Source organism: Rhododendron vialii, chromosome 5a (assembly GCF_030253575.1).
Source record: "Rhododendron vialii isolate Sample 1 chromosome 5a, ASM3025357v1".
Classification (NCBI taxonomy): domain Eukaryota; kingdom Viridiplantae; phylum Streptophyta; class Magnoliopsida; order Ericales; family Ericaceae; genus Rhododendron; species Rhododendron vialii.
This window is the reverse complement of record NC_080561.1, coordinates 35,994,488-36,009,866: the sequence shown is the minus strand read 5'-3', so window position 1 is coordinate 36,009,866 and position 15,379 is coordinate 35,994,488. Positions and strand designations below refer to the sequence as shown.

General features: G+C 43.3%; 1 protein-coding gene and 1 pseudogene across 3 annotated transcripts; both read right to left on the bottom strand.

Annotated features, from left to right (window-relative positions):
• The window catches only part of LOC131326519 (nuclear intron maturase 4, mitochondrial-like), a 48,213-nt pseudogene extending 45,783 nt beyond the window's left edge, over positions 1-2,430 (bottom strand).
• On the bottom strand, positions 95-4,187 carry LOC131326523 (uncharacterized). Of its 3 annotated transcripts, none has more exons than XM_058359327.1 (4): positions 4,024-4,187; positions 1,646-2,118; positions 1,383-1,538; positions 95-1,203 (listed from the first exon to the last, which is right to left on the bottom strand). In XM_058359327.1, exons 2-3 carry the CDS (start codon positions 2,090-2,092, stop codon positions 1,386-1,388), a joined length of 600 nt encoding a protein of 199 aa, XP_058215310.1. In that variant the 5' UTR covers positions 2,093-2,118; positions 4,024-4,187; the 3' UTR covers positions 95-1,203; positions 1,383-1,385. The 3 variants fall into 3 exon arrangements, with proteins under 3 accessions (XP_058215310.1, XP_058215312.1, XP_058215311.1); XM_058359329.1 differs by having other exon boundaries at positions 283-419; positions 4,024-4,162; XM_058359328.1 differs by having other exon boundaries at positions 951-1,261; positions 4,024-4,162.
• Positions 4,188-15,379: the final 11,192 nt, after the last annotated feature.

Genomic DNA, 15,379 nt, shown 5'->3' with positions numbered 1-15,379 from the left:
CAGTGAAATAGGGAGCAAATTACTTGCTTCCAACCGACATATATAAGATGGAATAAATTACTTGCTTGCAAATTGGTTCGGTAACAAAGATAGATGCTCAGAAAATAAACCGTAACAAACTTAAATTGTACTTGACATGGTTACTTTTGCTTATATTCTTCTGATAAGCAATAGTACTTCCGTAGAAACACGCCAATATGCGCCCAAGCTTTGTAAACGTGGAGTATACAAGTAAAACATAACTAACTTAAAGAGCCTAAAAAGCTATCTACAAAGCATACATTGTCTTCAACGTACTCAAATTGTGATGTTCACTGCTTCATGCTCAGAGGATGTCCACTGAAAGACATCTAGTTCATCATCTCAAGAGCAAAGACATCTAGTTCATCATCTCAAGAGCCAAAAAGCAGGAGCAATTACTGCTAAAAGAAGCCAGCCAATGACAAAATTATGGTCATTTCGGCATAGTCAAAAAGAGATTTCCTATGCGCATTCTTTAAAGTTGATTGCAAGATAGCATAATCGCGAAATAACATGGAACGACCATTGGCTAGGCGCATTTCTAGTGTTAAGGATCCCATCAATCAAACTTCTCCAATTTCGGGCTCATAACCAAGAAAAATGCTTCAAAAGTTGAGCCATTTTCTAGTACAGATACTGATTCTCTACTTCTTCCAGCAATGGCTTATTTACTGGAAGCTACTACCTTTGGGATACAAGCTGGAAAATCCACCACTTGCAGCAATGCTCTCTCGAAAGACAATGGCCCAAAAAAAGTCATTTTAGATTCTTTTATTGTCCCCGTAGATGGAGCAACCTTGCGCAAGAAATTACCGAGGCTTGATCACCGGACCAATGAGGTAACCCTGGAAATGCCCGAGCACACCTGGATTCAATGAAATAATTGCCCATCGAATTCAAACGCAAGAATCTGTAATCCAAAACACAAGTTTTCAGGCAACAGGCAAGAGCTGCATTTCATAATAGAGATTGCAAGCATCAGGAAGCAGGGCAGACTCATACAACGATCAGTAAAACATCCAGTACAAGGGTACTAAACCATGATTATATTCACAGCTCCACTTCAAGGTCAGAAACCCAAAGACACCCAGAGCCAAAAGGACAGATCATGAGAGATACTGCAGATGATCCCAGCAACAAAACCCAAAATGTTCGTTTTCCAAAAGAGTTGGATCCATTACACTGGCACAGAACATACGAAAAATGAGTTGACTTGCAAAAATATGGGGAACCAGAGAAGCTGAAAGAGATGAAAATTTTTTAGGGGAGGAATTAGAAGGGGCACTGATGAACTTATATTGATGTACAAAATTACTTCCAAGTTCTGAAGAAAACAAACCAATTCAAATGTATCGACATACCTCTCAAGCATTAAATTCGTTGATGCCATAACGATGACCCAACCTTTTTGCAGTACCATCCTTGAGGACTTTTTCTATCAGCTCATACTTCTTATAATTTGCCTCAAGGGTCTCTGCCTGTTGCTTTGCAAGATTCTCTTCCTCTTCCAGTTGATACTGTGGGGGAAATAGAAGTAAGAAGTAAAAACAACTACTTGAACTTTGAAGAAGTATGCATCGTAAAGCAACTGCATTGGATGATAAAGGAAGGAACCTCAATTCACCTGATGCAAGAATGAGGCTTCAGCTGCATGTCTCCTTGTCAACTCCTTAAGCTTCTTCGCAATAGTGAAATCAGGGTTCTGTGGCTCTAACCACTGGCAAGTGATCTTCGTCCCAGGCTTTTGTGGGCGATCCTCAAACATCTCCATTTCAGCAGCACATACCCTAACAGGCCTCGGCATCCCCAAAACCAAGAAGGGTTGATTACTCATTGCCGGTACAAGTTCTTTGGCCAGGTCTGGAGAGTCCATCTCCACCAATGCACAGTGTGGCATGTTAATTTCTTCTGCATAGTTTGGAATAAACTCAACTTTGCAGACATTCCCAAATTGATCGAATGCTGATTTCAAAATACTTTTGTTGACTTGAGGCGAAAGGTTGTCAACGTAAACAGTCCGCCTCACCCTCTCTTCAAATGCTGCATATGCTTTTGCTTTCAGTGAATCCATGACAAAGAGACAATTTCAAATCTTTCCTGTGGAACAAGTCAGAGACATGTGTATCAAACTATCAGTACAACCTACTTCACAAAACAAAGAACTTAGATCAACTCCTTTACGGCAAAATATTACTAGTGCAGTTAACTTCATTGCTCAATAACTTGTCAAGGGTTTAGTTTTTACAATTCTGATTACTTTCTATATTGAGAGTAATATATGTAATTCTGATATACAGTGATTTAATGTAAATATATGAGCAGGTGAGAAGGTTGATTAAATTCCCAAAACCTTATTACTTAATATCTCTCTTCTTCTCTTCGCCCTAAATCTTCTCTTCAAAAACAAGCCCCAGTTTGACTTGTTACTATTCACTTAAACAATAAAGAGGCAATCAAAAATAGGTAACTATGGCTTCAGTTCGTTGTTAGTCCGTTGCAAAAGGTCTTATTCTCTAGATAATTATTGGAAGCTCATAACTACCTTCTTGTACTGAATTATCACATTCTCTTGGCAACAAGAGGTTACAAAACACTTAAAGGTTGGCAACATGTAGTGTGCCTCACCTGAATGTTGCACAACAAAACATTTGCCCTGCCTTGACCTCCACCTCTTGATTACAATAAAATATCCTTTGAGCACAGTTCTAATGCCTAAGCACACTATCAAAGTTCCCATCCAAAACCCATGGAAGTCTAGGACTGGTACTAACCAGCTTGGAGAAGAGACTAAATTTTACTTAATCAATCACCAAACCTGAAGATATATTTCATAAATACACTTCGTTTTCCCAAAAAGTGAGATCAACTCAAATGGATTCTCCTTAATAAGTTGAAGGTTGTAACTCCAAAAGGTTATTGCCCAATGTCCTGGTACGATATACCTATTTTTGCATGATTTGCATAATGGGGCCGCAGTGTTACTCCCCCCATGTTTTCACCCTTGGAGCCCTCAGGTTTAACCATTGAACCAAGTCTGCAGTGGTGGCTCTAGAATTTCCACAAGGGTAGTCATTTAAAAATTTAACTTGTACAAGTTATATCAGAAAATCAATCTGTTTTTGCTAATTTAACACTGTATTTCTCAATGGTGATATGAAAGAGAACTTCAATACGTTAAACTACTATTCAAGAGAAAAAAAGAAAAGAAAAAAGAAACATGAACTTTTTTGAGATAAACCTATATGAATCACCTGTTACTGTTAATAATCAAGTTTTCTGGATTCATATATGTTCATGTTAAGTTCAACCATCTAAATTATGATTGAGTCGAGCATTCAAAATTCGGGAACAATTGTGCCGTGCATTCAACTTTGGAGTGAAATTGGCTAAATGGCTGACAATGTTCTAAAAAGCGCTCAGCGCTAGGCGGGCGGCTGACCACCTTTTGAGCTTCAAGATCTATTAATCAGCCATTAATCGCCTTTTAGCAATTAGTCAGGTTTTTTTTTTTTTAAATATTCTGCAACCTCCCTACCATTAATAATCACAGATTTCCTAGTTGATGTGATATATCTTCTCTCCCAAAAAATTTCCTAGTTCTCTTTGGCTATCGGATACTCAATGTTAACACTTCTGAATGTTAACAGTTCTCTACATTTCAAATATAGAGACATAGAAACTACATTTCAAAGATTTTAAAAACAATTATTGTATAATTACTAGCCCTACCAGTATAGACTGTATAATTACTTTATTTATATATACACCAAACAAGAGTTACAATACTACACTTTGTGTTAAAATTTACTACGTGTCAATAACTCAATATAAATGATACAATATAGAGCAGAGAGAGAAAGAGACCGCTAGGTGGGACTTCTCAGAAGCCGGAAAAATTGGGAAGAGCAACTCCCTCCTTCCCTTCTGCTTACGAGAGAGAGAGGGATCTCGAGAGAGAGAGAGAGAGAGAGAGAGAGAGAGAGAGAGAGAGAGAGAAATTACAGCAGTGAGGCGATCGGCAATGAGAGGCGGCGGCGTTGACTAGCGGCGGCGATGAGAGGCGATCGATCGACTGGGCGTGGCGTCGGCGATGACTGGGTTTCTTCCCAGAGAGATGAGAGGCGATCCGGTAACAAGCCCTAAGACTGATTCGAAGGTTTTTATTTTTATTTTTATTCAAATTCGAAGGTTATTAAACTGGTACGAGTAAATAACAGTTACCCCCTTTGTTTTCCAAAAATACAGATTTACCTACTAATTGCCCATTAGCCAATTAATCGGCTATTAATCAATTAATCGACTGATCACCTACTAGACGCCAACCGATTAACCGGCGACTAACTACTATTAAACCCCTGACCGACTAATTCAAATGATTAGACATTAATCTAATCGGTTAGGCTAAATTTTCAATTAATTGTCAATTAATCGAAAATTAATCCCGTCTTTTAGAACACTGATGGTTGATATTAACTTATAAATTGATAGTTACAAATTTGTGAAAAATGGGTTGAGGGTATTAACGTGACTACCCATGCCAAAAAGAGAGCCACCACACCAAGTACGTCTCTTACTTATTAATCACGTGCTAGAAAATGCACCTCTCCAGTCGAACAGTAATTTGAGCTTTTACTCTCATATCAAACAATGTCCTTAACCTTCAATGATCTGCCCAAAACATCAACACCCCACAACGTTGACTGGCTTAACCGCTTAACAGGAATGCAACTACTGGAGTTTTTCAAGCACCAATTGCTTTGTAGATTAGATGGGGCGGCAACGATGCTAAAAAAAACTAAAGGAAATGAAGCTCTCCAAAAATTGATGCAGGCACTCCAAAATTGGTGTAACTCCAAAGCCACTTTCCTTTATTTGTGGAAGTGCCTCCGTCAATTTTTGGAGTGTCAATATCATTTCTTAAAAACTAAATGCAGGTGTTGGGTATCCTGATCAAAGCGTGCTAAAAATAATAATAATAAGTAGTTCATGTTTTTGTCAACCATTGCATTCTATTTATAAGCCCACCCCAAGTGGAGTTACGAATACGTATTACAGTCAAGTGACTCAAGTTTGGGCAAGTGGAGTGGTAGCTCATGGTAGGCACCACAAACTCTAATGCATTTGACTGGAGTTCAAACTTCACTTAACAGCAACCGCACCTGAGGACCCAAGTCTTGATATGAAACAACATTATATACTCGGGACAGCCAAAGGTTGGTATTTCAAGTATCTTCATCACTTCAAAAACAAGAAAGCAAAAAGAAACACTTGATACACATGATTAATCTCTAATTTTCCTCCCAAAAAAGAGAAAACATAATCCTAATTCTGCAAAAACGTGTGGTAATACTAAACTTTGTTTCACGAATACCGTGAAATATATAAACCACATCAGAAAAGATATATATAATCCTAAAAATTAGGGTTTTTTTTAGGGATTCTGATTCATCAATACGTCAAAATTTGACATTAACATCTACCGACCGAATTTTCTTCGATAATACGAGGAGGAGAAGGAGAACTTATGGGTGACAGAGGTGGCGCTGATTGTGGTGGCGGTGTTAATGCCACTGGAGACGACAGAGAGGGAGTGAAGAAGAGAGAGAAAGAGACAGGAGAGAGAAAGGAGTCCAGGCAGGTGTGTGATTTTTGGCATATTATTTTTAAGTTAATTAAAAATATAAGAGTACATTTTTTTTTGGAAAAATTTCAAAATGACACTTGAACTGTGACTCAAATATCACAGAGTCACCTAAACTAAGGTTTATTTTAATTAAACACCTATACTAACAAAATCCTCCAAATTTAGGCCTCTACCGTTATACTCCGTCCAAAATGTTCACAAAATTGCTAACGTGGCTTTTCTTACCCGTTGAGGGGGCCCACTGTACATGTTAGCAACAGGGGACAATGCACCCAATCCAAATACCCACCTTTTGCTTCACGAGGGAAAATTGACTTAACCTAGTTGATTTCCCTCTAAAACTTTGACTATAAGTCTGCATATTGTTCCTCCTTCAACCCCAGAACCTCCCCTCCCCTACCTCCACCCTTGTTCAACAGATGATGAAGAGCACTGAGAGTTCAACCATGGAAGATAACCTCTGCATTCTTTGCGGTGGTGGGAAAAACTTTGTTTAACTAATGGATGGATGTTTTGGAATGAAGCTTTGTTTTGTTGCATTTTAGCCTTCTAGGTTTAATTGTAGGGTGTGATGTAAGAATGTGGGTTTTAAGGGTTGGCTGCTTTGCCTCTTTTTTTATGCATGAATATTCCCTTATGGTTATCTATGAAATTATGCATGTGTTAATGGTATGCGAAAACAGAGCCATGTATGGGTGTTTTGTCCCTGTTTTTTTGTCTCAAAACAGAGCCATGTGTGGCACCCAAGTGTTGAAATCAGCACATGGGCTGCTGAAGTGTGGCTCCAATTCTCTCATTGGTCAAAGATTGGATAAAGATGGCAGCCTTTGTAGACTTCAAAAGGCATGCCTAAAATCTGAAGAAAAAAAATCTCAGGCGTGGGTTTGAAAGTAATTGCCATGTCTGGCATGGCTTGTGAATAGGAAGTCTTTGAATGGCCTATAAATTGAAGGCCTTTGGTTTTCTGCAAGTGTATCTCTCTTGAGTGAGAGACCAGAGAGGAGAGTGAGGTAGTGTAGAGAGAGTAGAGCAGCGTGAGGGCTCCTCCTTCGGGAGGGAGCCGAGCTCATCCTATGAGGCTCTGTCAAAAAGAGAATGATAGAGCATCTGAAAATCAGAGAGAGTTTGAGAGCAGCATATGTATGCATTTGTATCAGTCTATGAGTGAGTGTGAGTTTGAGTGATTTTGTAATCCTCCTCTTCCTCTATAATAGAAATTCGTCGGCCCTCTCCCGTGGACGTACTCGATTTTGGGGAACCACGTAAATCCGTTGTCTCTGTGTTCAATTGGGTGTGTGTGTTTCTTTGTGTGTTTCTGGTTTGATCCTTATTTCCGCAACAATTGGTATCAGAGCCGGAGTTGCTGGTTCGGAGTCACCAGAGCAGCGCGGACAGGACGATCGGAAGAAAGCACGGAGCATGGCCTAAGCTGGGTTCTCGTTTGAGCCGTCTGAAAACTCAATCGGACCAGTAAGGGTTGTGCACCTCACTGAGACGAGTCTATAGGAGGTGACGGGGTCGAGTTTCGTCACCGGATGAAGGCTCGGGAGCCATTCGATCGCAGTGGGCGGAGTCGGCGACGGGCGGAGAGGCTGTTTTGAAAAGCCCGAGGTTGTGGATGATCGAAGACGAGTTTTGAGCACTGGGTTGTGTTCACCTCGAGGAGACGATCGCGGATTGGGGTAGCACGTCGCTGGAGGAGCTCGGAGGCGGCGGCAATGGCCGGTCGAAGGCGGCGGCGAGCGGCAGAGAGGCGGTTCAAGGGTGGTTCGTACCAGGAGTCGTCGGATGCGATATTAGAGCACGGGGTTGTGTTCGTCTCGTCGAGACAAGCTCGGGAGTGGTCGGAAAATCACCGGGCGACGCCGGAGTGAGCCGCACGCGCGGCCAGAAGGAGCAGCGCGTCAGATCTGCGCGCGCGCGCGGAAAGCGCACGCTGGCACGCGGAGAGCACACGCTGGCGAGTGGAGCCTCTGGTGTGAGCAGGGGATAGCTGTGGTGCTAGAGTGGCGGATTGCAGTCGGACAACGCTGCGGATTCAACGATTACCCCACTCGGGTGTAGGGGGTGATTTGTTGGGGTACACCCTTAGTGGGTGGGTGTGACCACAGGGGATCACTCCCCCTTGTTGTATGAAAAGTGCAGTGTGTGCACTGTGTGTGTGTGAGTAAAGCTGAAGGTGGAGCTGCCACCGTTATTGGGGAATTTGTTTTTGAATCTACTGCAGATCTGTCCGCTGAAGTTATTGGGAGTGAGTTTGATGGTGGTTCAAGCTCAGTCCACCTGATTCAATGTTAAGCACCTTCGGGGTGCATGCGCCTCTGGGGCGCCGGGCTCAATCGAGGTTGAGCATTTGGCTTGATGTGGGTCAAGCATCTGAATTTGTATATGAATCTGTTGCCGGGACTTTTGAGTTGTCGCACGACTTGTCTGAATCTTTTCTGAAGTTTACTCGAAGACTTCAAAAATCTGGCTCTTCTGTTGGTTTGTTCCGGTATTCTGAATTTGTTAAGAGCATCTGTTATCTGCAGTCAGTCTGTTTGTTTGTTCTGTTTTGAGAGCACTGTTGTTTGCTTCTATAGTTTGCTCTCTTGTCTCTCTTTGTTTGTTCGAGTTTGTAGAGAGTCTGTTTGTTATGTTTTTGGATTGTATTTGGGGGCAGCATCAGACCTTTGGAGAATTGTCGTCAAGGTGGAGATTGTTGAAATCAGCACATGGGCTGCTGAAGTGTGGCTCCAATTCTCTCATTGGTCAAAGATTGGATAAAGATGGCAGCCTTTGTAGACTTCAAAAGGCATGCCTAAAATCTGAAGAAAAAAAATCTCAGGCGTGGGTTTGAAAGTAATTGCCATGTCTGGCATGGCTTGTGAATAGGAAGTCTTTGAATGGCCTATAAATTGAAGGCCTTTGGTTTTCTGCAAGTGTATCTCTCTTGAGTGAGAGACCAGAGAGGAGAGTGAGGTAGTGTAGAGAGAGTAGAGCAGCGTGAGGGCTCCTCCTTCGGGAGGGAGCCGAGCTCATCCTATGAGGCTCTGTCAAAAAGAGAATGATAGAGCATCTGAAAATCAGAGAGAGTTTGAGAGCAGCATATGTATGCATTTGTATCAGTCTATGAGTGAGTGTGAGTTTGAGTGATTTTGTAATCCTCCTCTTCCTCTATAATAGAAATTCGTCGGCCCTCTCCCGTGGACGTACTCGATTTTGGGGAACCACGTAAATCCGTTGTCTCTGTGTTCAATTGGGTGTGTGTGTTTCTTTGTGTGTTTCTGGTTTGATCCTTATTTCCGCAACAATTGGTATCAGAGCCGGAGTTGCTGGTTCGGAGTCACCAGAGCAGCGCGGACAGGACGATCGGAAGAAAGCACGGAGCATGGCCTAAGCTGGGTTCTCGTTTGAGCCGTCTGAAAACTCAATCGGACCAGTAAGGGTTGTGCACCTCACTGAGACGAGTCTATAGGAGGTGACGGGGTCGAGTTTCGTCACCGGATGAAGGCTCGGGAGCCATTCGATCGCAGTGGGCGGAGTCGGCGACGGGCGGAGAGGCTGTTTTGAAAAGCCCGAGGTTGTGGATGATCGAAGACGAGTTTTGAGCACTGGGTTGTGTTCACCTCGAGGAGACGATCGCGGATTGGGGTAGCACGTCGCTGGAGGAGCTCGGAGGCGGCGGCAATGGCCGGTCGAAGGCGGCGGCGAGCGGCAGAGAGGCGGTTCAAGGGTGGTTCGTACCAGGAGTCGTCGGATGCGATATTAGAGCACGGGGTTGTGTTCGTCTCGTCGAGACAAGCTCGGGAGTGGTCGGAAAATCACCGGGCGACGCCGGAGTGAGCCGCACGCGCGGCCAGAAGGAGCAGCGCGTCAGATCTGCGCGCGCGCGCGGAAAGCGCACGCTGGCACGCGGAGAGCACACGCTGGCGAGTGGAGCCTCTGGTGTGAGCAGGGGATAGCTGTGGTGCTAGAGTGGCGGATTGCAGTCGGACAACGCTGCGGATTCAACGATTACCCCACTCGGGTGTAGGGGGTGATTTGTTGGGGTACACCCTTAGTGGGTGGGTGTGACCACAGGGGATCACTCCCCCTTGTTGTATGAAAAGTGCAGTGTGTGCACTGTGTGTGTGTGAGTAAAGCTGAAGGTGGAGCTGCCACCGTTATTGGGGAATTTGTTTTTGAATCTACTGCAGATCTGTCCGCTGAAGTTATTGGGAGTGAGTTTGATGGTGGTTCAAGCTCAGTCCACCTGATTCAATGTTAAGCACCTTCGGGGTGCATGCGCCTCTGGGGCGCCGGGCTCAATCGAGGTTGAGCATTTGGCTTGATGTGGGTCAAGCATCTGAATTTGTATATGAATCTGTTGCCGGGACTTTTGAGTTGTCGCACGACTTGTCTGAATCTTTTCTGAAGTTTACTCGAAGACTTCAAAAATCTGGCTCTTCTGTTGGTTTGTTCCGGTATTCTGAATTTGTTAAGAGCATCTGTTATCTGCAGTCAGTCTGTTTGTTTGTTCTGTTTTGAGAGCACTGTTGTTTGCTTCTATAGTTTGCTCTCTTGTCTCTCTTTGTTTGTTCGAGTTTGTAGAGAGTCTGTTTGTTATGTTTTTGGATTGTATTTGGGGGCAGCATCAGACCTTTGGAGAATTGTCGTCAAGGTGGAGATTGTTGAAATCAGCACATGGGCTGCTGAAGTGTGGCTCCAATTCTCTCATTGGTCAAAGATTGGATAAAGATGGCAGCCTTTGTAGACTTCAAAAGGCATGCCTAAAATCTGAAGAAAAAAAATCTCAGGCGTGGGTTTGAAAGTAATTGCCATGTCTGGCATGGCTTGTGAATAGGAAGTCTTTGAATGGCCTATAAATTGAAGGCCTTTGGTTTTCTGCAAGTGTATCTCTCTTGAGTGAGAGACCAGAGAGGAGAGTGAGGTAGTGTAGAGAGAGTAGAGCAGCGTGAGGGCTCCTCCTTCGGGAGGGAGCCGAGCTCATCCTATGAGGCTCTGTCAAAAAGAGAATGATAGAGCATCTGAAAATCAGAGAGAGTTTGAGAGCAGCATATGTATGCATTTGTATCAGTCTATGAGTGAGTGTGAGTTTGAGTGATTTTGTAATCCTCCTCTTCCTCTATAATAGAAATTCGTCGGCCCTCTCCCGTGGACGTACTCGATTTTGGGGAACCACGTAAATCCGTTGTCTCTGTGTTCAATTGGGTGTGTGTGTTTCTTTGTGTGTTTCTGGTTTGATCCTTATTTCCGCAACAATTGGTATCAGAGCCGGAGTTGCTGGTTCGGAGTCACCAGAGCAGCGCGGACAGGACGATCGGAAGAAAGCACGGAGCATGGCCTAAGCTGGGTTCTCGTTTGAGCCGTCTGAAAACTCAATCGGACCAGTAAGGGTTGTGCACCTCACTGAGACGAGTCTATAGGAGGTGACGGGGTCGAGTTTCGTCACCGGATGAAGGCTCGGGAGCCATTCGATCGCAGTGGGCGGAGTCGGCGACGGGCGGAGAGGCTGTTTTGAAAAGCCCGAGGTTGTGGATGATCGAAGACGAGTTTTGAGCACTGGGTTGTGTTCACCTCGAGGAGACGATCGCGGATTGGGGTAGCACGTCGCTGGAGGAGCTCGGAGGCGGCGGCAATGGCCGGTCGAAGGCGGCGGCGAGCGGCAGAGAGGCGGTTCAAGGGTGGTTCGTACCAGGAGTCGTCGGATGCGATATTAGAGCACGGGGTTGTGTTCGTCTCGTCGAGACAAGCTCGGGAGTGGTCGGAAAATCACCGGGCGACGCCGGAGTGAGCCGCACGCGCGGCCAGAAGGAGCAGCGCGTCAGATCTGCGCGCGCGCGCGGAAAGCGCACGCTGGCACGCGGAGAGCACACGCTGGCGAGTGGAGCCTCTGGTGTGAGCAGGGGATAGCTGTGGTGCTAGAGTGGCGGATTGCAGTCGGACAACGCTGCGGATTCAACGATTACCCCACTCGGGTGTAGGGGGTGATTTGTTGGGGTACACCCTTAGTGGGTGGGTGTGACCACAGGGGATCACTCCCCCTTGTTGTATGAAAAGTGCAGTGTGTGCACTGTGTGTGTGTGAGTAAAGCTGAAGGTGGAGCTGCCACCGTTATTGGGGAATTTGTTTTTGAATCTACTGCAGATCTGTCCGCTGAAGTTATTGGGAGTGAGTTTGATGGTGGTTCAAGCTCAGTCCACCTGATTCAATGTTAAGCACCTTCGGGGTGCATGCGCCTCTGGGGCGCCGGGCTCAATCGAGGTTGAGCATTTGGCTTGATGTGGGTCAAGCATCTGAATTTGTATATGAATCTGTTGCCGGGACTTTTGAGTTGTCGCACGACTTGTCTGAATCTTTTCTGAAGTTTACTCGAAGACTTCAAAAATCTGGCTCTTCTGTTGGTTTGTTCCGGTATTCTGAATTTGTTAAGAGCATCTGTTATCTGCAGTCAGTCTGTTTGTTTGTTCTGTTTTGAGAGCACTGTTGTTTGCTTCTATAGTTTGCTCTCTTGTCTCTCTTTGTTTGTTCGAGTTTGTAGAGAGTCTGTTTGTTATGTTTTTGGATTGTATTTGGGGGCAGCATCAGACCTTTGGAGAATTGTCGTCAAGGTGGAGATTGTTGAAATCAGCACATGGGCTGCTGAAGTGTGGCTCCAATTCTCTCATTGGTCAAAGATTGGATAAAGATGGCAGCCTTTGTAGACTTCAAAAGGCATGCCTAAAATCTGAAGAAAAAAAATCTCAGGCGTGGGTTTGAAAGTAATTGCCATGTCTGGCATGGCTTGTGAATAGGAAGTCTTTGAATGGCCTATAAATTGAAGGCCTTTGGTTTTCTGCAAGTGTATCTCTCTTGAGTGAGAGACCAGAGAGGAGAGTGAGGTAGTGTAGAGAGAGTAGAGCAGCGTGAGGGCTCCTCCTTCGGGAGGGAGCCGAGCTCATCCTATGAGGCTCTGTCAAAAAGAGAATGATAGAGCATCTGAAAATCAGAGAGAGTTTGAGAGCAGCATATGTATGCATTTGTATCAGTCTATGAGTGAGTGTGAGTTTGAGTGATTTTGTAATCCTCCTCTTCCTCTATAATAGAAATTCGTCGGCCCTCTCCCGTGGACGTACTCGATTTTGGGGAACCACGTAAATCCGTTGTCTCTGTGTTCAATTGGGTGTGTGTGTTTCTTTGTGTGTTTCTGGTTTGATCCTTATTTCCGCAACACCCAAGCACCACCATTCAATGAGAAAATAAGCAAAAACCCATCTTACTAACTAGACAAAGCAAGTAAACTAGCATTACAAAAACCAACTCACATTACACAAAGCAACCCAGATTACACAAACCCAACTCACATTACACAAATCAAGTATACGCCATTCATAATTCTAACACCAACTTCAGTAATTGAAACACCAACTTAGTTCTTAATTATTAAACACCAACTTAGTTCTTGATTAAACTAATCGTTTCAGTTCATAAACAAGGCAGATGTTGGATTAAACAAAGGGAATACGATTTGCTTATCATCCCGGATGGGCAAGGATGGGATCAGGGGGTCTAGTGGCGGCGACTGCCACGACAAGAATTTTAAAAAATGCAATTATTATATGTAAAAAAAAAAAATTTATGCCCAACTTATATAATTTCGCTACCACTACATTTTTTTAGTATAAATTTCGCCACTGCTAGAGTAAAATCCTAATTCCGTCCTTGCGTATGGGGGAAAACCACCACCACGGTTGCGCAAACACTAGACCATCTTCTTTCCGGATGTCTTGAGATGAAATGGAAGCAGAAGACACCTTTCTAGCATTCTTTTTGACAGTGAAATCATCGTCATGTAGATTGCCAAATTATACTTTTCCCTCTAGTTCATTCTGGATTTCCCAAAGTTGGTTTAACAACATCTTTTTGGTCATCTAAGGTGGAAACTTTTAAGCCACTGAACATAATGCAATTTTCTTTTCTTCGTGTTCTTTTTCTTTTCTTGTTTCTTCTTCTTAAACAAAGAACACTCCTACTATGCTGCGCTATCACATCTTAAACAAAGCATAACTTCAAGATAACTCCATCGTTGCAAAAACTTCTTAGCGCTCAAATGAAATTCTCAACTATATACTTGCTACACTGAACACATGCATGTATAGAGTATAAACAAAAACGATACAATAAAGTTTCAGCAATACCGAACAAACTTCAGAGTCCTCATACTTGAGAAAGAAAGGGAAATGCTTGAATTCCCGCAACATATCATCGCCTTTTCAAACTCCCAAAACTCAAAGCCAATCCTTCAGCTGCAAATAAACCTTAAACAAGTACTGAATCTTGTATTACTCTATATATACCTGGGTTTTCAATTTTTTTGTGTACCGTTCCTTTGGTTATTTACTGCATTGTGTACTCGTTGTGAGGTGGTGTTGAATCTGGCACATTGATGAACTCTAATATACAAACTGCGTCGTAACACACGAATAGTTGTCCTGCACATTTTCACACAAGACAACACTTGCACAACCTATTTCACTTAGACGTTTGAGCGCTCACGGATAGATCCCTCGCTAAATTGACCACTTTACTTTCCACGTGACACGACACAGTCTTTGTACCATTCTTGGGTCAGTAAGGCCGGAGCTTTTCTCACCGCACCCTTGAAGCCTTCCGTCAGTGCTATCCATGCTTGATGGAACTGACCAGACACTTTTTTCTAACAACCTTGGGTCTCTGGAAGAATCTATGTGATAAAAAATCTAAAGATATAGATAGATATTCACGTCTAGAAATAAAATCCTAAGCAAAAATTACGACAGATTGAAAATCGGCATTGACTTCTCAAAAAGTAGCATCTTATATATACATTGCGAAATATTGGTAATGCTTGTTTCTAGTCATGGTACTTTTAATTATTGGAACTTACTACTAGCTTTGTTTGAGCTGAATTGTATACCGGTGTTTCTTTTCGGGATCTGGTGGTCACTCAAGAGTCCCTTGTCCCTTGCGATGGAGTGATTACAATTGTTACAATGTGAATATTGTGTGCGCGGCTGCATTATGAGGGGGACTGTATCTGTTGATCTCTTCTTCTTTTTTACCTATTTTTTGCTTTTGCGGACTCAGTTTTAGGCCTGAGAAGCTATTTTTCAGTGGTATCCTGTTGGCCTGGAATCTGGATATGCTTATGCGATAGTTTCGGATTTTGTTGTATTGTTCTTCTAGGAAAGAAAAAAAAACTCAGAAGGCTCTTAGGGTTGTCCAAACAATTCTCATATTCTCCCATCAAAGATATGCTTAACCATCTTTCTTTTTCTCTTGGACAACATGATAGATAAGATCCAGTAAATGAGAAACTTATTTTTAACGTGATAATTGGAATAAATAATGCCAGGGCAAAAATGGGCTATTTATCTGTAGAGGCATAGCAGGCTGTGTGTGCCCTGCATATTTGATCCGAACTGTCCAAGAAGCCGTACCAGAAATCAAATTGATCAGATATCTGTAAGTCAATGACATTTATTTTCAGAAAATGAATGGTAAATTCGATTCTAAAAATTCATTGCATGAGTATACTTTGGTTCAATCACTAAGCAACCAATGTGCAATCAACTTAATTTTTTTGTAAGCTGGCTCTTCTAGGCGTCAAGGTACACAAAATGAACGGTTCAGCTCACACTTTTGGGTTCAGAACGAGACCCATATGGAGAACCCTCCCCCTTTTCTGAATATGTATTTGTCGTCAAGAATAGT